This window comes from Arachis hypogaea, chromosome 3 (assembly GCF_003086295.3).
Source record: "Arachis hypogaea cultivar Tifrunner chromosome 3, arahy.Tifrunner.gnm2.J5K5, whole genome shotgun sequence".
Lineage (NCBI taxonomy): Eukaryota > Viridiplantae > Streptophyta > Magnoliopsida > Fabales > Fabaceae > Arachis > Arachis hypogaea.
In genome coordinates this window covers 74,291,666-74,316,578 of record NC_092038.1, presented here as the reverse complement: position 1 = coordinate 74,316,578, position 24,913 = coordinate 74,291,666, and the positions used below count along the sequence as shown (strand labels likewise).

Genomic DNA, 24,913 nt, shown 5'->3' with positions numbered 1-24,913 from the left:
CTCCGGCTTTGATACCATCTGTAATAGCCCAGACCACCCGCTAGCACGATATTGTCCGCTTTGGCACACAAGGCCTCACGGTTTTGCCTTTGACGATAGGGATGATAGCCGAAGCCCCCCACACTCACTTGTCAAAATGCGTCATGTTAAGGAGAGATATCCATACCCTTATAAGGCATGCTTCGTTCCCCTCCCCAACTGATGTGGGACCTTACACAAGAAATTATGTACAAGGAGGATCATACCATGGTGGGGTGTTTCTCACCTGGCACTTTTCTTTAACGTCCTTAAGTTAGAAGGTCAGGAGCTTAAGACTCTCCTCCTCTTGGTGCATCCTCAAGAAGGAACACCTCCAATTCCTTTGGTGACTTATAACTATGATACTTCTTTATCATGTGTCCGTTGACTTTGAATGTTGCACCACTTTGAGGGTGAAATAGCTCAACCACTCCATAGGGCTTCACTTCCTTCACCTTAAAAGGACCATCCCACCTTGAACGGAGCTTTCCGGGCAAGAATCTAAGTTTTGAATTGTATAGAAGAACTTCATCACCCTCTTGGAAGTCTTTCTTGCAGATATGGTGATCATGAAATGTCATAGTCTTCTCCTTATGAATCCTTGCATTCTCATAGGCCTCAATCCTAAGACATTCGAGTTCCTTTAATTGCAACTTTCTTGCTATGCCCGCCTTGGTGAAGTCCATGTTGCATTGCTTAACCGCCCAATAGGCCTTATATTCAATTTCAACCGGGAGGTGGCACGCCTTCCCATAGACAATCCGAAAGGGACTCATCTGGAGTCTTGTAGGCCGTCCTATATGCCCATAATGCATCACCCAACCGAGAACTCCAATCTTTTCTTTGTGGATTCACCACTTTTTTCAAAATCTGCTTTATCTCTCGGTTGGACACCTCCGCTTCGCCATTAGTTTGGGGGTGGTAAGTGGTTGCAACCTTGTGTAGAACCCCATATCGCTTGAGTAGTGCTTCTATCTTCCTATTGCAAAAGTGAGTACCTTCACTAAAAGAAAAAAGGCCTATGGCCACGTTTTAAAAGCGTGGTCAAAAGTGATCAATGGCCACGCTTTTGTGAGGGTGGTGATTGAATAGAAATTCGGCCACGTTTTTTCTCGTCACGCTTCAAAAGCGTGGCGAAAAGAGTTAATGGCCACGCTTTTGTAAGGGTGGCAATTGATTAGGGATACAGCCACGTTTTTTTTTGTCACGCTTCAAAAACGTAACCATAAAGAAAAACAGAAACGTTTTAAAAATGTGACAACAAAATTTCATTACAGTAACATTTATAAAACGTGGCCATATCCTGATACTCTTTTGGCATACTTTAAAATAAAAGTGTGGCCAAAATGTTTAAAAAAAAAAACTAATAACCCCAGACCCAATATCCCTGCATCCTAATAACCCTAAAACTTGGCCAAAAGCTTCGCGAGACTCTCTCACTCTCCACTCTTACCGTCATTCTCATCTATGCCATTTCTTCGGTACTTCACCCAGAAAGAAAAACAAGATACTACTAATAATAAAACCCTAAATCCCCGAATCCAATTCAACAAAACCCTAATTTACCCCTCCGATTCTCGCATCTCCATGGTGTGAAGTGCGAACTCTGGCGTATTCAATTGCTCCCACAATAAACGATTTGAAGAATGTCACAAAACGACCGCCCGGAGGCGCCGTCCCCGGCGACGGCCGCAAACGGCTCTACAGCGGCGAAGGAGGAGAATCCAACTGCGAGGGCATTGGTTTCTTCGAGCAAGGCTGAGGCTGAATCTGAACAAGGAGCACAAAGCGGAGGAGTACGAAGACTTGCAATTGATGTATTGCCCAGCGGTTTTCACCGCACTGGAGAGGTACCTTCTGCCAAACATGCTCAATGCTCGTCGCGAACACAAGGTATATGCTCCGTGTAGAGCAGACCAGAGTATGGTGCCTATTTCTTTCTTTCTTTCTTTTTTTTGTTAAGTTTTTTTATTTTTCAGTTAATTTCAATTGAGGCTGGTAAACTGCAGCAAAGTAAACCTTAGGATTCCTTAAAATGAACAGATTTCTCCAACTGAAATTCGCGGTGCGCTTGGATCTAATCAACTTCTTCCGAGAATTTATATCGCTTTTGTGTTGTTGGTCGGAATTCTTCTGTTTAGTTCTCTTTTCGTGAACGTGTCTTGAATCTGGTCACATTTGGAAGCCCCTTCTTTCACTGGTAATTTCATTTTCTTTTTAGTCCGTACACACACACACACACTACCCAAAGAAGTAAAAACTATATATTGCTCCGAGCTGAGTTAATTTCTGTCTTCGTCATAATCATTTTACTTTGTTTACTCATTTGTGCAAAGGGGTTATGTTTTATTGTTTTGCACTTATCTTCCATTTGATGAGATTTATATGAATACTTTATTTGTTAACCTTTTATCATAAAGTTTGGAGACACACTTGGATTATTGTTGCACAACAAATTTTATTATGTGAAAGATGTTCTTTTGAAATTGGAGTCGTGATCTGATCCTTTATTTTAGCAAATCTTGTTTTTCACCTTGTTGGGATGCACCCACCAGATACCATGACATCTAATCCAAGCATTGGTGTAGGGGAAGATTAGTATCTGAGTCGTCATATATGAAAGTTTACTTTGACAGGCTTTTCAGTTAAGGCTGTTGTGGTCAAGATCAAGCAACACACAAAGATTGCGTTTGTTTGACAATGGATATTTGGTTGCTGAGATTTTGCATTTGATAGATACATATTTTGCTGCTATAAATTATTTTAACATTTCTGATCTTATTTATATATTTTATATTGACTGCTTGGGTGATTCCTTACAATGAACAGATTTCTCCAACTGAAATTCGCCGTGCGCTTGGATCTGTTAATCAACTTTTAATATGTAGTGGGATTCTTGCAGCATTAGTAGCCGGCTTGCCTCTTGCAGGAAATCCTATATGGTATTGAGCTATTTATTTTTCTTTTGAATACAAATATCAAATAGAGATCGTAACATATATATGATTGTTAACCTTGAAATTTTTTTGGCAGACAATGTTTAGAATTTTGGTTATGCACGACTTAACAGCAGCAAGATGATTTGATCTTTTTAGTAGCCGGTATCGGAAAGGTATTCAATAATTTAAGATTAATCCCAAATTCCATTAACCAGGAGAAATAAAAATCTAGTGTAACTAAGCACAAGTTTGGTGCTCCCTTTTCAAAATATAAGATTGCTTTCAATATTTAGTTTACTCTGAAAATAATTGATGCTTTGTGAATTGGTGTTGCAGTTGTCAGTGTTAGAGCAGCACTTTTCTTGTTCTAGCAGTTTGCCGCATCAATGGAAGATTTGGAACCCTTACGGCTGTTCCAACACACCGTATGGTTAGTCTTATGAGATCTCTTCTTACAAGCTTTTATAGTGTGTGATCAATTAGTCTTTTCACAATTCCATCAGTATAAAACCACTCTTCCTTAAAATTCAATTGATAGGTAGGTTTAAAGATATTTTTCTTTAAGATATTTTTTTGTTTTTTTTTTTTGTTATTCTTTTAATTTGCTTCTATTTCATTTAGCCAGGATATTTATTCGTTGCAATCCTGAGGCATATAGATCGGCCTGTAATTTTTTAAAAAATTGTTTTTTTTTTCCCGGTGATCAGGTTAGATTATTCACCTTCTGGATGTTTCTTCTTTTTTTTTTTTTCGTTTTTGTTATATATTATATCACCTTTTTTAAGGAATCTAAGTTTTTGCTGGGGGAATTTTGGAAACACTAATCTGTACATGCAAATTTGTAGAAAGGGTAGAGATTTAAGGCCGTGTTCTTATGTGTTGGCAAATTTTACAATTAATTTTATTAAATTTTCGGTGTTTTTTGAATTGCGAGCTATGTCCCCTGATTGCTACTACTATGATTAATACTTTAATGCTTTTTGGGCCTGGTTATTGTATTTAGCAGATATGAATACTTTTCAAATGGTTTTGAATATCTTAAGTGATGGTGAAGTTCGAATCAGCTATAGATACTGTCATTTTAAATTTGCTTGATCTGGTAAATTTTGTGGTTGAATGTATATTAAAGAGAGATTTGAGATGTCAATTCATATATCACATCACAGAAAAATGTTTCATTTTTATCAACTCATGATTAATTATTAAATGGGTCAACATCCTTAAGCTTGTTTTGTTATATGCTTATTAAAATGGATTTCTGTAAATCTTTATTTTTTTGGTTTGATTAGGACTCGAGGTTATAAAAAATGAAGATTTTGTTCCATGCTTTTTCTTTATTTATTACTGAAATGAAAGTTTCTTTCTTCTGGTGTTAAATGAGCCAAAATGAATAAGTTCTTTTTAGCTGGAAGGAAAAATTCTAATAAGTTCTTTTCTTTCTCTTCTCTTTTGGCCTAAGATCTTTTCTTGTTTTTACCGAAACTTCCTCCTTGTCATGGTTTTGGAGATTGCAGGAGTCATGGATGAACTTGCAAGCCCTATAAGTCCTAGGAAAGACGTGGTCCAAAACTACTGTCTTGAATTCATGCAATTAATCAGGTTTCATACCTCTAATATCTATGCATGTACTAATGGCAACAAAGTCTTTTATCAAAAGGAAAAATTGGCAGTATGAAAAATACACTAGCAAAACTATAATTATAATTTTCTCATTTCAATTGAAGAGGTACACCAACTGTTGTATAAGCATAACACTGCTTCTGGCACTTATGACTTTTATTTGGATTCAATATTTGTCAGGTTATGAAAATTCAACTGCCTCTTGTCTTTGCATTCTACAAATTCCTTATTCAAATTGATATAGAGTGAGAAACATAAAAGGAACAATGAGATTTGCTACAAGAAAGCGGGACTTATCATGCAGCAGTTTGAAGTGATGTATATTTAGAAGCCTGTGTCGAGTTGAGCAGAAATCAGTGAGAAGCTCCGTTTCAATGTTCAAAGACTTTCCAGATTTAGGAAGAAGAATGCAAGAACAAAGGTGAGTTTGTTTATACCTTTTTCTTTACGTATGTTAGAGAATATTAAGAATATCTTACAATTCCGTATCACGTTTGTAATTTGATTAACTAGGTTCACATTTCTACTCTTAGTGGATTTGAGCTCATATTAGTAGTACTAGTATGAATAAAGTTACAACTAGTTTATTGCACCCATTAAATATCAATAGATAGTAAGTGAAATAGACATTATTTGTTAAGAACAAATGGTGAGACTTTTTAAGAACCAGTTATATATTGACAATACAATTTATTAGGAAAATTGAAGAATAAACTACATGATAATCAAGTTGGACATGAATCTCTGGAAACATCTGTTGCCAACTAGGTGTGCCTATACTACTATAGTTTTAGACTTGCCATTTTTTTCCCGGTCGAAATGTCACATGAATCAACCAATTACAATCTAAACCATGCTGCATCCACTTATTAAACTAGTGTGTAGAGTTAATATGATTTCCCTCTTGGTTATGATCAGTGATATTTGTGCTGTTTTCCAGGCAGCTGTTGCACGTAGCTTTTGCAAAGCGATCTATGTTTATGACCAGGACATACATGTTCATACGTTATGACCATAAGGATTCTATACAGTACTTCAACACTTTTTTTCTTAAATTTTTATGAAAATAGGAATAAGTATCTGCCCTTAATTGCTTCTCCATGATTCATTCTTATTTTTCCAGCCCTGCAATACCCTTTAGACTTGAATATGACCTAACTTTGGCAATTTACAATATTTCTTTGGCTATTTATTTTTTATGATAAGAATTGTATGCTGTTCACTTTAATCTCAATTATTGATTTCTCTCTTCTCTTGTTTTGGTTCACATTTCAGTTCAGTTCCTGTGCACTGTGTTGTTTTTTTCCTTATTAATCAAGGCAATCAAGTTTAGGTATCTAGCTTACTTTAATTACATAAATTGGCTTATTTTCTTAATTTTTCTTTTTCGTTTCCTTGGACATAAGTGATATTAAGTGACCTGGTATTTGCTTGTGGAGGCAAAAGAATAACTGAAAATCTGCTGGAGGAGTTCTGGTAATAATGCTTGTTTCCTTTTCTTTTATTCTTTAATCTTCTTTTAAAGTTTTTTTACAGGATAACACATGTTTTAGTTTGCGACTGAGTAATAGGCTAAAAGAAAATAAAGCTAGTGTTGCCCAGAATGGAAAGTGAAGCTTCAAAATAATTTATCAATTTTGTATCTGTTCTTGCCATGTTCTTGCCATCTTTTGTAGGTAAAAATGTTCACAAATGTTCTAGAAACAATTATGTATGATCTAACGGAAGGAAGTTTAAGAGGGCTAAAGGAAGGAGGAACAGCAAAGGACTTAGGATTTAAGCTGTATTGTTTCTGTATTTTTTTTTTTCAGTTTTTAGTTTTGGAATTTGAACTTGAGATTATTTTGTATTGGAGTATTAGTTTTTTAATGTATAAAATAATTATAGCAAAAATTATATATATCACTAATTATTGTTTGATTTGTCTTGTAATAAAAATTGCATACTATATTTATAGGTTTGGTAATAAAAAAGGACCGAATATTTATGTGAAGGTAAAAAACAAGAAAAAGGAAGGCGGTATCACTGGCTATCGCCACGTGTCAAAAGCGTAGTTGTACCTTACTATTGCCACGCTTTAAAAGTGTGGCCATATCTCTCTTTATCGCCACGTTTTTTAAGCGTGGCTATATCTCTCACATGGTCACGCTTTTAAGGGTGGCCATTTGTTAAAAGTGTGGCAAAAAAATGTGGCAATAGGTTACCAAAAGCGTGGTGATAGAGCAACTGCTACGCTTGCAAATGTAACCTTTTCAAAAGCGTGGTGGTAGCTCAAAAAGCGTGGCGACCCATAGCGGCAAACAAAAAATGTGGTAGCTCAAACATAACCTGTTTTCTTGTAATGCTTGGTCGCTCACGATTGATTTTGGCGACCCATAGCGGCATACAATATTGTTTCTAATGAAAGAAACCACATTATTAGCGTCATCAAGGCAGGTAGGTATCGCTTCCACCCACTTTGATACATAATCAACCGCCAATAGAATGTAAAGATATCCACTTGAGTTAGGAAATGGCCCCATAAAGTTTATGTCCATACATCAAAGATTTCATAAAACAACATTGTTTGTTGAGGCATTTCATCTCTTTGGGATGCATTTCCTAACTTTTGACATTGGTGACATGACAAACAATATTGGTTTGCATCCTTGAACAATGTTGGCCACCAGAATCCGCAATCCAAAACTTTTTTAGTCGTCCGTTGTGGGCTAAAGTGGCCACCACACTCGGATGAATGACAAGATTTAAGAATAGGTTGGAATTTGGACTCCGGGACACATCTACGAATCTCTTGGTCTACCCCCCATTTCCACAAGTGAGGGTCATCCCAAATGTAATACTTGGAATCACTCCTCAACTTGTCTCTTTGATGTTTTGAAAAGTTGGGAGGGAAGATTTTGGCAACCAAGTAATTCGCCATAGGTGCAAACGAAGGAGAGCTATTTGAAATAGCATGCAAACCATCCAAAGGAAATGAATCGTCAATCGGAAATGGGTCATACTAAAGATTTTCAAGGCGGCTCAGATGGTCTGTAACCAAATTTTGTGACCCATTCGATCCTTAATCTCAATGTCAAACTCTTGCAAGAGCAAGATCCAACATATGAGCCTTGATTTCGACTCATTCTTCGTCAACAAATATTTTAGGAATGCATGATCCGTATACACCACTATTTTGGAGCCTAGCAAATAAGATCTAAATCTATCCAATGCATGAACAATCGCTAGAAGCTCTTTTCCCATAGTGGTGTAATTGGATTGCGCCGCATCCAATGTCTTTGAAGAATAAGCAACAATGTAAGGGAGCTTACCATCGCACTGTGCAAGTGCGGCACCTACAGCATGATTTGACGCGTCACACACGATTTTGAACGGCTGCGTCTAGTCAGGGCCCCTCACAATTGGTGCCGCGGTAAGAGCTCTTCTCAACTCCTCAAATGCTTCCGCACAAGCACTATCAAACTCAAAGTCTACGTCCTTTTGTAGCAGGCACGATAACGGCAATGCAATCTTGCTAAATTTCTTGATGAAGCGCCTATAAAATCCTGCATGTCCTAAAAAGGAGCGGACCTCCCTCACAGAAGAGGGCTGAGGTAAACTAGTAATGACATCAACCTTGGCCGGGTCCACAGAAATGCCTTTATCAGAAACTACGTGCCCTAACACTATGCCTTGTCTCACCATGAAGTGACATTTTTCGAAATTGAAGACAAGGTTAGTGTTAACACACCTTTCTAAGACCTTAGCCAAGTTCTCTAAACAGCTATCAAAAGAAGTTCCATATACATTGAAATCGTCAATAAAGACTTCCTGACAACTCTCCATGAGATCAGAGAAGACACTAGTCATGCACCGCTGAAAAGTGGCAGGTGCATTGCATAACCCAAATGGCATCCTTTTGTAAGCAAATGTGCTAAAGGGACAAGTAAATGTGGTCTTTTCCTGATCCTCAGGAGCAATATGTATCTGGAAGTAGCCAGTAAAACCATCAAGAAAGCAGTAATGAGATTTACCTACAAGTCGGTCCAACATCTGGTCAATGAATGGCAAGGGTTAATGGTCTTTCCTTGTTGCGACATTCAGCTTCCTATAATCAATGCAAACCCACCAAGCATTTTGCACCCTTGTTGTGACCATTTCACCATCATCTTTCTTGATAGTAGTGATTCCCGATTTCTTTAGAACAACTTGAACTGGGCTCACCCACTCACTATAAAAAATCGGATAAATAATGCCCGCATCAAGCAACCTTGTGACTTCCTTTTTCACCACATCAAGAATGGTGGGGTTGACCCTTCTTTCGGGTTGTCTAACCGGCCAAGCTCCCTCTTGGAGGAAGATGCGATGCATGCACATACGTGGGTCAATTCCCACAATGTCAGCTAAGCTCCAACCGATTGATTTCTTGTGCTGCCTTAGGACCTCTAGGAGCTTCTCTTCTTCTTGGCTAGAGAGCTCACTAGCAATGATTACCGGAAACCTTTGGTTGTCCTCAAGGAATGCATATTTCAAGTGAGAAGGTAGAGGCTTCAATTCACTTTTTGCTTCAAGTTGAGGTTCTTTTTCAGCAAGATTTTGAAGCTCATCCTCATCGACTTCCTTTTGTTTATCCTCATGTTTATCTTTCCCTTCAATAACAAGATAGTGCAACCTGTTGTGATCTTCCCTTTGTATCTCCGCTACCACCTCATCAATTACATCACATCGGAGGATGGAGTGCTCTTCAGGTGGATGTCTCATGGCCTCTTCCATGTTAAACTTGATGTTCTTGTCACCTACCTTGAAAGAGTATGTGCCGGTAAATGCATCCAATTTAAATTTTGAGGTCTTCAAGAAAAGTCTACCAAACAAAACGGAGGAAGAACTTCCATTATCCGTCGGAGGCATTTCAAGGATATAAAAATCAACCGAAAAAACTAAATCCTTGATTGTCACAAGCACATCTTCCGTTATCTCTACTACGGTGGTCACACTCTTGTCGGCTAGGACAAATTTGGCGGCCGACCTTTTTAATGGGGCTAAATTCAACCTTGCAAATATAGAGAGTGGCATGATACTCACACAAGCCCCCAAATCACACATGCAACCATAAAAGGCAACTCCACCAATCCAATAAGATACTAAACATGGTCCGGGGTCACTACACTTTTCCAGAATAGACTTCATCAATGAAAAAATAGAACTACCCAAGGACAATGTTTCCAACTCACCAATCCTATCTTTGTGTGTGCACAAGTCCTTTAAAAATTTAGCATACTTCGAAATTTGTTAAATGGCATCAAGAAGTGGAATGGTTACCTCAACCTTCTTGAATATTTGAAGTATGTTTAGATCAAACTCTGGAGTTTTCTTGGCCTTCTTTACCATGGAAGGGAATGGAATGGAAATGGATTCATCCATTATGGCCTTCCTCTTGGGCTCCTTAAGGCTTACTTCTTCTTTCTCTTGCTTTGTGTCTCCCTCATTTTTCTCATGTGGAACTTCAAAAACCACTTCCTCCTCATGGATGTCTTCCATGGACCTAGGAGGTATCTCCTCCAATGTAGTCTCTGACCATAGAGTAATGGTGTTGAGACTGCGGTTTGGGTTTGGAAGGGGTTGGGATGGAAGGTTAGAAGAGCTTGAGGGTTGGTTGGTGTTGGTGTTGTTGGAAGGAGGTAGAGACATCTTTGAAAGCATTTCGGTTATGTTGGAAAATTGAGCACTCATGTTACCAAATTGTGCATTGATATTCCTAGTGTTCTCTTCATTTTTCTCTACTATGGCCCTAAGTCTCTCTTGCTCTTGGTAGAGTTCACGATTAGAGTCATCACCTTGGTTGGTGGAAGCGGAAGAGGATTGGTTGGATTGTTGTCTTGGTGAGGTGCTTGGTACGTAGGGTGGTTGTTTTGGTTTTGGTGAGGTGCTTTGTATGATTGATTATGGTGGTTTTGGTTGGCTTGATGGTTATTGTTGTGATATTGGAAAGAAGATTGGTGGTTGTTGTGGTAATGAGAAGATGAGTTGCCTTGGTTCCATCTTTGATTATGGTTGTTCCCTTGAGCATTGTTCCTCCACCCTTGATTAGAACTATTACCATGAGAGTAATTGTTTTGACCTTGAGATTGATAGGGTGGACAGTTGTTGTAGTTGTTGGCTACCGCAAGAGTGTAATCCTCTTGGACTTGATGGCATTGGTCGATGTAATGTGCGGTACTAGAGCATAAATCATATACTCTAGGAGGTCCTTCAAGTTAGAGGATTTGAGGCGGGGTTTGGATGGCTTGGATTGATTGAAATGCCTTTTGTTCTTTGTGAATCTCCTTGAGGAGAATGATTATGTCTCCAAGCACTTTGGTCAAAGTCGATTCAGAAGGAGACGCTTCCACCACACTCTTGGGAGGATTGTTCCTCACTCTTACATGTTGGGTAGCCTCGGCGACATCATTGATCAAACTCTATGCTTCTGCCGCTGTCTTGTTCTTAGAAAGGGAACCACCACTAGAAGTGGTGAGCAATCTCTTATCCGCCGCACAAAGACCTCCAGCGAAATAGCTAATGAGCAAGTGAGTGTCTAATCCATCACGTGGACAAGATTCCAACAACCTCTTAAATTGAGTCCAATATTCATAGAGTGTCTCTTGGTCTCTTTGCATTATATCGGAAATTTTCTTCCGGATGTAGTCGGTCTTCTCCGGCGAAAAGAACTTATCTAAGAACTCTCTTCTCAATAGGTCCCATTTAGTCACCACTTCATCAGGTTGGGAGTAGAACCACTCTTTTGCCGACCCCTTAAGAGAGAAGAGGAAAGCAAAAACCATGATAGCAATCTCATCTGCACCATGCCTTCGAGCTGTGGAACAAGCAACTTGAAAGTCTCTCAAATGCCTAATGAGGTCTTGGCCCGGTAGTCCATGGTATTTAGGAAGCAAGTTAATCAGACTGTTCTTCAGCTCAAAATTCGGGTCAAGATTCGGATACCTAGCTTGCAACGGTTGAAGAATGAGATCTGGTGCTCCTTGTTCGTGCAAGGTAATTCTACGTAGCTCCATCTTGTGATTTTCACCTGTAGTATACTGATAAACTGCTATTTTGTGATTCATATTGTGTTTAATTGTGTGATTTTATCAAGTCTTCACCCACTTATTCATATGATTTGCATGTATTTACAATTCCTTCCTAAAAATATTCTATGATTGAAAACTTGCTTCCTAAAGACCTTTTAGTTGTATATTTTTACTTTCCTTCGTACCATTCGATGCCGTGATCAATGTGCTAAGTGTTTCAGGCTTCATAGAGCAGGAATGACGTAAGGAATGAAGAGGAAGCATGCAAAAGTGGAAGGAACACAAGGAATTGAGGAGATGACCAGCGAGAAGTCGCGCGGTCGCATGGCTCACGCGACTGCGCGAAATGGAAGAAATCACAGTGACGCGCTCGCATGCCTGACGCGACCGCGTGGATTGGAAGCTGCACGAACTACGTGAATGCGTGGACAACGCGCACTCGTGGTACAAAAAACGCTGAGTAACGCGAACACGTGGATGACGCGGCCGCTTGACGTGCGTGATCTGCAGAATTACAGAAGTCGCTGGCACAGATTCTGGGCCGCATTTCAACCCAGTTTTTTGGCCCAGAAATACAGATTAGAGCTAGGGAACATGTAGAGACAAAAACAACAATTCATTCCGCGCAATTTGAAGTTTTTTGAGATCTGATTTTACTCCTCCCCTAGGTTTCTCTTTTTGACATTCATAAGATAGGATTTGAAGATTTTTGGCTTTAGCTTTTGAGAAGAGTCTACCTCCGGAACTGGTTATCATAGTTTGTTATTTACTTTTCATTTACTCTTTCATATTCTCAATTTTTCAGAGTTGACATTGGATTATTTTCATAGTTTATTAATACAAAACTATTTTTACTTTTAATTAATCTCTTTCATTATTGTTTATTATGTCTCTTCTTATTTCCCCTATTGATTTGGTGAAGTCTACATTTATGATGATGGAGTGGTTCCCCAATTTGATTGGAAGTTGATTAAAAGGAGAACCTTGAGTTAGAATACTCAAGAGTTCAATTGTAATTGGTTCATTGTTGGTTGGCTTGTTAGTCACTAACTCTAATCCTTCCCAAGGGAGAGGATTAGGACTTGTGAATAGAAGTTGACTTTTAATTTGACTTTTCTTCATTCGTTGAGGGTTAACTAAATGTAAACAATGACTAATTATTAATTGCTCTTGATAAAATTCTAACAAGGATAGAACTTCCAATTAATCTTCTCCCGGTCAAGATTTTATTTAAATCATATAAATTCTCTAATTTAATTTTCTGTTCATCAAATTCAAAACCCTTTTTGAAAACCTCTGATTGATAAAATAGCACATCTTCTTACAACTCGTTGGGAGACGACCTGGGACTCATACTCTCAGTATTTTATTTCTAAAATTTGTGACAACCCTTTTTCTAAATTGACAAGTGGATTTTTGCCTGTTAAGAGCTGTACTCGCAACGCCATTTCCCTAATTAATTCTTAATCTGCCAATTTCTGCTTACGTCAATTTTTGGCGCCGTTGCCGGGGAGTTGCAATAATGTGCTAATTTATTGAATGGAATTTATTTAATTAAATTTTTCTTTTTATTTTGTTACTATGAGCTGCATGTTTCTTTCATTAAATAACGCGTTCACTTCCTGATCCAAGTTTGCCAGTATTTGACCCTGAGATTGAAAGAACTATTTCACGTATAAGGCAAGCTCGGCGTCGGCTAGTCCTCTCCGAGGACGAATCTAAAACGTCATCTAAGGGAGAAACAAGCTCCCCCTCTACTGATCCAGTTGATTCACGTGCAGGTGACATGGCAGCACCTAGGAGAGTCACTATCCAGGAGGCTGGAGCCCCTGATTTTACACTACAGCCATACCAGGCACGCCACCCAACGGTGGCTGTGGACTTTGAAATAAAGACTGCATTACTCAACTTGATGCCCAAGTTTCATGGCTTACCTGCTCAAGAGCCTATCAAGCACCTTAGGGATTTTAAGACAGCTTGTTCTACTGTTAAGCGTGATGGTACTGACGAAACTTCTATTCTGCTAAAGGCTTTCCCATTCTCTCTTGAGGAGAAGGCAAAAGAGTGGTACTACACTCAACCCGGAGCAACTGTTTCTAACTGGGGTACGCTTAGAAGAGAATTTTTGGAGAAATTCCTTCCAGCTGAGGTTACCGATAAACTAAGGAAAGACATTTTCATGATCGTTCAGGACGAATCTGAGACTTTTTACGAATATTGGGAGCGCTTCAATAATCTTCTGGAAGTATGCCCCCACCATATGATTGACAAGATAGTGTTGCTCGGTTACTTTACACAGGGCATGAAATCTCAGGATAAGACCACATTGGAAGGTGCTAGCAATTGGTCTATGAAAAAGTACAAGACTACGGAAGAGGCATGCCAATTGATTAGCAACTTAGCTGAATCTACTAGGAATCACAGGTAGAAACAAAGTCGGTCAAGAGCTGTTGCAGAGGTATCCTCTAACAAAGAGACTGCTGCTATAACTCAGAGCTTATGTGAAATGACCAACTTATTGAAGCAGATGCAACTAAGTCAACAACAAGCTCAGCAAGTTCAGCCTTCTCCACCATAGCACAGCCAACAGTTGGTTCCACAAAGAGTATGCGAGATTTGTGCCGATTACAGTCATTATACTAATGAGTGTCTGCAACTCCAACAGGAAGACCACACTGTGGCAGCCACCCACAACTTCTATGACCGCCCCAATCAAGGGTACAATCAAGGTGGCGGCTACAACCATGGATGGCAGGATAACCTCAACCAAGGCTGGAGAGATAATTCTAACCAGGGTTGGAGGGATAATCATAACAGAGGAGGCAGAGATAACAATGGAAACCAGAGGTGGAATAACAATAACAACTTCAGGCAGTAGAATCAGAATCAGGCCTATAGAGCACCTCATCTAAGGCAGCCTCAAGCATCTCAGCAAACTCCTCAGATCACTTATCCCTCTTCATCTGCTAATGACGAGTTACTACAATCTATTGATCAGAGACAGCAGGCCATGGAAAACAACCCTACTTCTACTCTAAATGGTCTGAACTCTACCTTGCAAGCCCTTGTCTCATAGATTGGATCACTGAATAACTCTAACAACCAGTCCTCAAGCTCTGGTGGACTCCCTTCTCAACCATTACCCAACCCCAAGGGTGGCATCAATGCCATTACCCTGAGATCTGGAACCACAATGCAAGAGAGGAATCCAGAGGAATCAAGCCCATCAGAACACGCCCCAGCTGCGGACACGGTTGAGGTAGAGGATGTTGAAGAAGAAGATGAAGCACAAGGCATGGCTGAATCAGAAGCAGCCCAACCAAGGAATGCAGAACCCAGCAAGCTGAAGCTATAAAAGACACCACTCCTATTCCATTTCCTTACCTTGCTAAGAATCCCAGAAAGTAGATAGAACTTGATCCCAAAATGGTAGAGATCTTCAAAAAGGTTGAGGTAACTGTTCCCCTTTTTGATGTTATCCAGTAAGTGCCTAAATACGCAAAGTTTCTAAAAGAGTTGTGCATACATAAAGATAAAATTAATGAATTAGAAACTATTTCTTTAGGTAGTTCTATATCTGCTTTAATAGGAAATATACCTGAAAAATGTAGTGACCCAGGCCCATGCATGGTTAACTGTACCATTGGAGGTGTGATATTTTTTGACTGTATGTGTGATTTAGGAGCATGCATGAGTATTATGCCCTTGTCTATATATAATACTTTAAGGCTCCCTCCCTTAGAAAGGTCGGCAGCTCGTTTTGTGTTAGCAGATAAAAGCATTATCATAGTGGTTGGAATTGCTGAAGATGTATTGGTGAGCATTAAGGGGCTCACGTTTTCCATTGATTTTTATATCCTGGAGATGCCCCAAAATGACTCAGGGAGACCTTCGTCAATCCTACTTGGTAGACCCTTTTTGAAGACCTCAAAATTCAAGCTGGATGCCTTTTTGGGTACCTATTCCTTTGAGGTAGATGGCAGAACAGTGAGCTTCAATCTAGATGAAGCTATGAAGCATCCCCCAGAAGATCACTCTATATTCCAATATGACATCATTGATGAAATTTTAGCTGCAACTCACCAGGAAGAAATGGAAGAGAGTCACATGGAGCAAGACCCAAGTGTGGGGACACCCTCTGAACATACTGAAGCTTCATCACCATTTTCACCAATCCCAGAGAATCCAAAACCAAACCATGAGCGAAAAATGGAATTAAAGCCCCTTCCTCTACACCTCAAGTATGCGTACCTTGAGGACAAGCAGAAGTTTCCAGTTATCATTGCAAGGGATCTCACTTTCCAACAAGAAGAACAACTGCTTAGTGTATTGAGGACGCATAAGAAAGCAATTGGATGATGCTTGGCAGATATAGTAGGCATCAGCCCTCAAGTTTGTGAACATAGAATATTCTTAGAAGAAGGAGCAAAGCCTGTCCGTCAACCTCAGAGAAGATTGAATCCCACCATCTTAGAAGTTGTCAAGAAGGAAGTAACCAGACTATTTGAAGCAGATATCATTTACCCCATTTTAGATAGCGAATGGGTCAGCGCAGTACAAGTGGTGCCCAAGAAGTCTGGAGTCACAACAATAAGAAATGAGCAAGGAGAACTTCTGACAACCAGAGTGCAGAACGCATGGAGAGTTTGCATTGACTACAGGCGTCTCAACCATGCCACACGCAAGGATCATTATCCCTTGCCATTCATTGATCAGATGCTTGATTGCCTGTCGGGTAAATCTCACTACTGCTTTCTAGACGGTTATACAGGTTATTTTCAAATCTATATAGCTCCTGAAGATCAGGAAAAGACTACTTTTACATGTCCTTTTGGGACTTATGCTTATAAAAGAATGCCCTTTGCCTTGTGCAATGCACCAGCTACTTTCCAAAGGTGTATGATGAGTCTTTTCTCTGATCTCATTAAGACCTGTATGGATGTTTTTATGGATGAATTTAGCGTTTATGGTGATTCATTTAACCTTTGCTTGGATAGTTTGTCTAAAGTATTGGACAGGTGTATTAGTTCAAACCTTGTTTTAAATTTTGAAAAGTGTCATTTTATGGTAAAACAAGGTATTGTTCTAGGACATGTTGTTTCTGATACTGATATCTCTGTAGACCCAGCAAAGGTGGATGTTATTTCTAGTTTACCTTACCCCTCCTCTGTGAGGGAAGTCCGTTCGTTCCTTGGCCATGCAGGTTTTTACAGGAGATTCATTAAGGACTTTAGTAAGGTAGCACTACCCTTATCCAGACTACTGCAGAAAGACATTGAGTTCGAGTTGAGTGAGGATTGAAAACAAGTGTTTGATAAGCTAAAGACCGCCTTGACTCAAGCTCCAATTGTGAGGGGACCAGACTGGAGTCAACCATTTGACATCATGTGTGACGCCTCCAATCATGCAGTAGGAGCAGCACTGGCTCAACATGAAGGTAACGACCCTTTTGTAATTGCTTATGCATCTAAGACTTTAGATGCTGCTCAATGTAATTACACTACTACTGAAAAAGAGCTTCTAGCTATCATTTTTGCTCTAGATAAATTCCGAGCCTACTTACTTGGTACTAAGGTAGTAGTGTACTCAGACCATGCAGCTCTAAAATATTTATTAGCTAAAAAGGAGTGTAAACCAAGGCTAATACGTTGGATGCTACTGCTGCAAGAATTTGATCTGGAAATTAAAGATAGGAGTGGTAACCAAAATTTAGTGGCTGACCACTTAAGTCGCCTTGAGCACATTAAAGATGACTCCATTCCTATCAATGATAATTTCCCATTTGATAGCTTACAGGCAGTATCTGATGTAGCCCTTTGGTATGCACCTGTAGCTAATTATCTAGTTAGCCATACTTTTCTTCCCAATTTTACTAAGCATCAGAGAGACAAGCTGAAAAGCGAGTCCAAATACTATGTATGGGATGACCCATATCTGTGGAGGTGTGGTGCTGACCAGGTAATTAGACGGTGTATACCCCAATCAGAATTCCAGTCCATTTTAGAGGCCTGCCACTCATTTGAGAGTGGAGGACATTTTGGGCCTCAACGAACTGCTAGAAAAGTTTTAAACTGCGGATTCTGGTGGCCTACTCTTTTTAAAGATACTGCTGACCTTTGTAAATCTTGTCCTCCATGCCAAAGGTTTGGTAATATATCCCGAGGGATGAAATACCTCAACAAATTATGCTTTTCTGTGAAATTTTTTATGTTTCGGGCATTGACTTCATGGGTCTATTTTCAAATTTTAATGGCCACCTTTATATACTGTTAGCTGTAGATTATGTTTCTAAATGGGTGGAAGCAATTCCTACCCATATTGATGATGCTAACACTGTTATTTCCTTTGTTAGAAACCATATTATTTGTCGTTTTGGATCACCACGAGCAATCGTGAGCGATCAAGGCACTCACTTTTGCAACAGGAGACTAACAGGTTTACTAAAGAGGCATGGGATAATTCACAAAGTATCGACAGCTTATCACCCCCAAACTAATGGGCAAGCAGAGGTGTCTAACAGAGAGATAAAGTGCATACTACAAAAGGTAGTCAAGCCTCATAGAAAGGATTGGAGCACCAGGCTCCAAGATGCGTTTTGGGCATATCGGACAGCATACAAGACACCGATTGGGATGACTTGGTTTATGGAAAGGCCTGTCATCTCCCAGTTGAGTTGGAGCACAAAGCCTTCTGGGTGGTAAAGGAGTGCATCATGGACTATGAGAGAACCGGAGTTGAACGGAAGTTGCAACTGTAAGAATTAGAGAGTCTTCGCCTAGAAGCTTATGAAAACTCCAGGCTGTATAAAGAGAAGGTGAAGGCTGTGCATGACAAGAGCATTAAGCGAAGAGAATTTTAACCTGGGGACTTAGTCCTACTTTACAACTCCAAAATGCGACTCATGCCAGGCAAGCTGAGATCCAGATGGGATGGTCCCTATCGAGTAGAGAAGGTGGAACCACACGAAGTCTTTCACTTGAGCCATCCTTCAAGCTCTGAACTTATCAAGGTCAATGGACATCGCTTGAAGTTATTCCATGGTGAAAAGATGGCAAAAAATCAGGAACTAGAGATCTTCCTCTTGGAAGATCCGCCCACAGCAGAAGACTGAGCTAGTGGAGCATCCAACTTAAGGACGTTAAAGCAAAGTGCTAGGTGGGAGATAACCCACCATGGTATGATCGTTCCTCCCCTCTCCTGATCTTCCCTTGTCAATAACTCTTCTCAGTACTAATGCCTATCTTTTGCATCTCATCCATATACTGCATATTGCATTTTTATATAAAAAATAGGTTACCACATGCGACGCGCCAGCGTCGCTGACGTGCTCGCGTCATTGTGCCTTCAAAGCATTAATGAAAAGGAACAGAGAGTTGCGCAGGTATGTGGCTGGAGGTGTGCCCCTGGCACCATTTGATCCACGCGTCCACGTGGATGACGCAATCGCGTCATTCATAACAAGGCCTCCCCACGCGTCCGCGTCAACCACGCGAACGCGTGGCTCTGCAATTCGACGTAAAAGGGTGTATGGCTGTGAGTTGCGCTGGAGCTGGGCTGCACTTGTGCTAGTGGCACAAGCCCTGCCATGCGAACGCGTGCCACACGCGTCCGCGCCGTTTTCTCAATCTGGCCATCCACGCGATCGTGTCAACCACGCGACCGCGTCACTCTGAAATTTGGCAAAAACATGTTTCACATAGAGAGTTGTGCGAGCGCAAAGCTGCCCTTGCGCCCCTAGCGCAAATCATGTCACGCGTCCGCGTGACCGACGTGTTCGCGTCATTTCCTTCAAGGGCCCTCCGCGCGATCGCGTGCACCACGCGTCCGCGTCGCTTGCGCCGCTGGTGCACGAAATTGCAATCACACTTTTTGCAATCCGCACAACTAACCAGCAAGTGCACTGGGTCGTCCAAGTAATACCTTACGTGAGTAAGGGTCGAATCCCAAGGAGATTGTTGGATTGAAGCAAGCTGTGTTTATTTTATTAATCTTAGTCAGGATACCAATAGGATTCTTTAGCCTCGTATAAAGTAAAAAGGGCATAAAATAAATAGTTGTTACTTTAATAATGGAGAATATGTTGGAGTTTTGGAGATGCTTGTCCTTTGAATTTCAACTTTTCCTTGAAATCCTCTTCCCACACGCAAGGTTCCTTCCATGGCAAGCTCTATGTAGGGTGTCACCGTTGTCAATGGCTACTTCCCATCCTCTCAGTGAAAATGGTCCAAATGCTCTGTCACAGCACGACTAATCATCTGTCGGTTCTCAATCAGGTTAGAATAGAATCCATTGATTCTTTTGCGTCTGTCACGAACGCCCAGCCTTCAGGAGTTTGAAGCTCGTCATAGTCATTCAATCCCAGAATCCTACTCGGAATACCACAGACAAGGTTTAGACTTTCCGGATTCTCATGAATGCCGCCATCAATCCGGCTTATACCACGAAGATTCTGATTAAGGAATCTAAGAGATACTCATTCAATCTGATGTAGAACGGAGGTGGTTGTCAGGCACACGTTCATGGATTGAGGAAGGTGATGAGTGTCACGGATCATCACCTTCTCCATAATTAAGCGCGAATGAACATCTTAGATAAGAACAAGCGTGTTTGAATGGAAAACAAAAGTAATTGCATTAATTCATCGAGACGCTGCAGAGCTCCTCACCCCAACAATGGAGTTTAGAGACTCATGCTGCCAAAGAGTGTATAATTCAGATCTGAAAATGTCATGAGGTACAAGATAAGTCTCTAAAAGTTGTTTAAATAGTAAACTAGTAACCTAGGTTTACAGAATATGAGTGAACTAAGATAATTGGTGCAGAAATCCACTTCTGGGGCCCACTTGGTGTGTGCTGGGGCTGAGACTAAAGCTATCCACGAGCTGAGGCTTTTCTTGGAGTTGAACTCCAAGTTATAACGTATTTTGGGCGTTCAACTCCAGATCATGACGTGTTTTTGGCGTTTAACTCCAGACAGCAGCATGTACTTGGCGTTCAACGCCATGTTACGTCATCTATCTTTGCGCAAAGTATGGACAATTATATATTGCTGGAAAGCACTGAATGTCTACTTTCCAACGCCGTTAAGAGCGCCCCAATTGGACTCCTTTAGCTCCAAAAAATCCATTCCGAGTGCAGGGAGGTCAGGATCCAACAGCATTAGCAGTTCTTTTTCAGCCTAACTCAGATTTTTGCTCAGCTCCCTCAATTTCAGCCAGAAATTACCTGAAATCACAGAAAAACACACAAACTCATAGTAAAGTCCAGAAATATGATTTTTGCCTAAAAACTAATAATATTCTACTAAAAACTAATTAAAACATACTAAAATCTACATGAAATTACCCCCAAAAAGCGTATAAAATATCCGCTCATCACAACACCAAACTTAAACTGTTGCTTGTCCTCAAGCAACTAGATAAATAAAATAGGATTGAAAGAAATTAAGAAGTAATAATATTTTAGAGTTTTTAAGTGGAGCTCAGATTCTTATTAGATGAGCGGGGCTTGTGGCTTTTTGTTTCCGAACAGTTTTGGCATCTCCCTTTATCCTTTGAAATTCAGAATGATTGGCATCCATAGGAACTCAGAATTCAGATAGTATTATTGATTCTCCTAGTGTAGTATGTTGATTCTTGAACACAGTTACTTTATGAGTCTTGGCCGTGGCCCTAAGCACTTTGTTTTCCAGTATTACCACCGGATACATAAATGCCACAGACACATGACTGGGTGAACCTTTTCAGATTGTGACTCAGCTTTGCTAAAGTCCCCAATTAGAGGTGTCCAGAGCTCTTAAGCACACTCTTTTTGCTTTGGATCACGACTTTAACCACTCAGTCTCAAGCTTTTCACTTGGACCTGCATGCCACAAGCACATGGTTAGGGACAGCTTGATTTAGCCGCTTAGGCCTGGAATTACTTCCTTGGGCCCTCCTATCCACTGATGCTCAAAGCCTTGGATCCTTTTCACCCTTGCCTTTTGGTTTTAAGGGCTGTTGGCTTTTATTCCTTTTCTTGATCCAATGATTTCTTGTAACAAGAAATTTTTTTTCACTGCTTTTTCTTGCTTCAAGAATCAATTTCATGATTTTTCAGATCATCAATAATATTTTTCGTGTTCCTCATTCTTTCAGGAGCCAATATTCATAAAATTCAAGATAAAAATTATGCACTGTTCATGCATTCGTTCAAAGAACAAAAAGTGTTGCCACCACATATAGTTAATTATAATTTTTATTATTAAGAACTCGAAAATAAATTACTTCTTTATTTTAATTATCTACTATTTTATTCATGCCTGATGATGATGAGAAAAATAAATTATAACTTAATTGGAAATAAAACCAGAATAGATATACTAATTACTACTACTACTACTACTACTATATATATCCCCTAAGGTAAATTTCTATAATAACACTATCACAGAGTTAAAGCTAACATTAGAACTTGGTGCACGAATTTGTGATTCGCACAACTAACCAGCAAGTGCACTGGGTCGTCCAAGTAATACCTTACGTGAGTAAGGGTCGATCCCACGGAGATTATTGGTTTGAAGCAATCAATGTTTATTTTATTTATCTTAGTTAGGATACCAATAGGATTCTTTAGCCTCGTATTTTAATAAAGAAAAGGGCATAAAATAAATAGTTATTACTTTAATAATGGAGAATAAAGCGTTACTTGTAGTGCAGTAATGAGAAATATGTTGGAGTTTTGGAGATGCTTTGTCCTCTGAACTTCAACTCTTCCTTGAAATCCTTTTCCACACGCAAAATCCCTTCTATGGCAAGCTCTATGTAGGGTGTCACCGTTGTCAATGGCTACTTCCCATCCTCTCAGTGAAAACGTTCCTATGCTCTGTCACAGCACGGCTAATCATCTGTCGGTTCTCAATCAGGTTGGAATAGAATCCATTGATTCTTTTGCGTCTGTCACTAATGCCCAGCCTTCAGGAGTTTGAAGCTCGTCACAGTCATTCAATCCCAGAATCCTACTCGGAATACCACAGACAAGGTTTAGACCTTCCGGATTCTCATGAATGCCGCCATCAATCCGGCTTATACCACGAAGATTCTGATTAAGGAATCTAAGAGATACTCATTCAATCTGATGTAGAACGGAGGTGGTTGTCAGGCACACGTTCATGGATTGAGGAAGGTGATGAGTGTCACGGATCATCACCTTCTCCATAATTAAGCGCGAATGAACATCTTAGATAAGAACAAGCGTGTTTGAATGGAAAACAAAGGAATTGTATTAAATCATCGAGACGCTGCAGAGCTCCTCACCCCCAACAATGGAGTTTAGAGACTCATGCCGTCACAAAGTATGTAATTCAGATCTGAAAATGTCATGAGGTGCAAGATAAGTCTCTAAAAGTTGTTTAAATAGTAAACTAGTAACCTAGGTTTACAGAATATGAGTAAACTAAGATAATTGGTGCAGAAATCCACTTCTGGGGCCCACTTAGTGTGTGCTGGGGCTGAGACTAAAGCTATCCACGAGTAGAGGCCTTTCTTGGAGTTAAACTCCAAGTTATGACGTGTTTTGGGCGTTCAACTCCGGATCATGACGTTTTTCTGGCGTTTAACTCCAGACAGCAGCATGTACTTGGCGTTCAACGCCAAGTTACGTCGTCTATCTTCGCGCAAAGTATGGACTATTATATATTGCTGGAAAGCCCTGGATGTCTACTTTCCAACGCCGTTGAGAGCGCGCCAATTGGACTCCTGTAGCTCTAAAAAATCCATTCCGAGTGCAGGGAGGTCAGGATCCAACAGCATCAGCAGTCCTTTTTCAGCCTAAGTCAGATTTTTGCTCAACTCCCTCAATTTCAGCCAGAAAATACCTGAAATCACAGAAAAATACACACACTCATAGTAAAATCCAGAAATATGATTTTTGCCTAAAAACTAATAATATTCTACTAAAAACTAATTAAAACATACTAAAATCTACATGAAATTACCCCCAAAAAGCGTATAAAATATCCGCTCATCACAACACCAAACTTAAACTGTTGCTTGTCCTCAAGAAACTAGATAAATAAAATAGGATGAAAAGAAATTAAGAAACAATAATATCTCAGAGTTTCAAGTGAAGCTCAGATTCTAATTAGATGAGCGGGACTAGTAGCTTTTTGCTTCTGAACAGTTTTGGCATCTCACTTTATCCTTTGAACTTCAGAATGGTTGGCATCCATAGGAACTCAGAATTCAGATAGTATTATTGATTCTCCTAGTTTAGTATGTTGATTCTTGAACACAGCTACTTTATGAGTCTTGGCCGTGGCCCTAAGCACTTTGTTTTCCAGTATTACCACCGGATACATAAATGCCACAGACACATAATTGGGTGAACCTTTTTAGATTGTGACTCAGCTTTGCTAGAGTCCCCAGTTAGAGGTGTCCAGAGTTCTTAAGCACACTCTTTTGCTTTAGATCACGACTTTAACCACTCAGTCTCAAGCTTTTCACTTGGACCTGCATGCCACAAGCACATGGTTAGGGACAGCTTGATTTAGCCGCTTAGGCCTGGATTTATTTCCTTGGGCCCTCCTATCCATTGATGCTCAAAGCCTTGGATCCTTTTTACCCTTGCCTTTTGGTTTTAAGGGCTATTGGCTTTTTCTTTTTTTCTTTATCCAATGATTCCTTGTAAATTTTTTTTTTACCCTTTTTTTTTTCGCAACCTTGTTTTTCACTGCTTTTTCTTGCTTCAAGAATCAATTTCATGATTTTTCAGATCATCAATAACATTTCTCTTGTTCATCATTCTTTCAGGAGCCAACAATTTTAACATTCATAAAATTCAATATCAAAAATATGCACTGTTCAAGCATTCATTCAGAAGACAAAAAGTATTGCCACCACATATAAATAATTAGAATTTTCCTTGTTAAGAACTCAAAAAAATATTGCCTCTTTATTCTAAGAATCTACTAATTTATTCATGTTTGATAATGATGAGAAAAATAAATTATAGCTTAATTGGAGATAAAATCAAAATAGAGATACTAATTACTGCTACTCCTATATAACTTCTAAGGTAAATTTCTATAAAAATACTATCACAGAGTTAAAGCTTAAAATTAGAACTTAACAACCTGTATTTTTGGGAAGTGGATGTTCCTCTAGTCTGTGGGGTGCTTGGTCCTTCAAGGAATAGCTTCTGACGCTTTAGTTCCTTCAGTTCACATCCTTGCTCTTCCTGTTCCCTTAGGTTCCATGATCTTGATGAGTTTTAGCTCAGTGATCGTGGCAACTCACACCAAACTTAGAGGTTT

General features: G+C 39.8%; 1 protein-coding gene and 1 long non-coding RNA gene across 3 annotated transcripts; one reads left to right on the top strand and one right to left on the bottom strand.

Moving 5' to 3' along the window:
- Positions 1-308: 308 nt before the first annotated feature.
- On the bottom strand, positions 309-794 carry LOC112778716 (uncharacterized). Its single transcript, XM_025823012.1, has one exon. The coding sequence runs from the start codon at positions 792-794 to the stop codon at positions 309-311; it is 486 nt and encodes a 161-aa protein (XP_025678797.1).
- Positions 795-1,383: 589 nt separating this feature from the next.
- On the top strand, positions 1,384-6,497 carry LOC112790711 (uncharacterized). Of its 2 annotated transcripts, none has more exons than XR_011879987.1 (9): positions 1,384-1,911; positions 2,062-2,218; positions 2,848-2,960; positions 3,052-3,130; positions 3,294-3,387; positions 4,472-4,556; positions 4,758-4,998; positions 5,518-6,053; positions 6,254-6,497. It is a non-coding gene; the product is annotated as an uncharacterized lncRNA (long non-coding RNA). The 2 variants fall into 2 exon arrangements; XR_011879986.1 differs by having other exon boundaries at positions 1,402-1,911; positions 4,465-4,556.
- Positions 6,498-24,913: the final 18,416 nt, after the last annotated feature.

What these genes read in the sequence shown, in the direction of transcription:
- LOC112778716 (XM_025823012.1), bottom strand. Translation starts at nt 794, where the DNA reads ATGAGTCCCTTTCGGATTGTCTATGGGAAGGCGTGCCACCTCCCGGTT.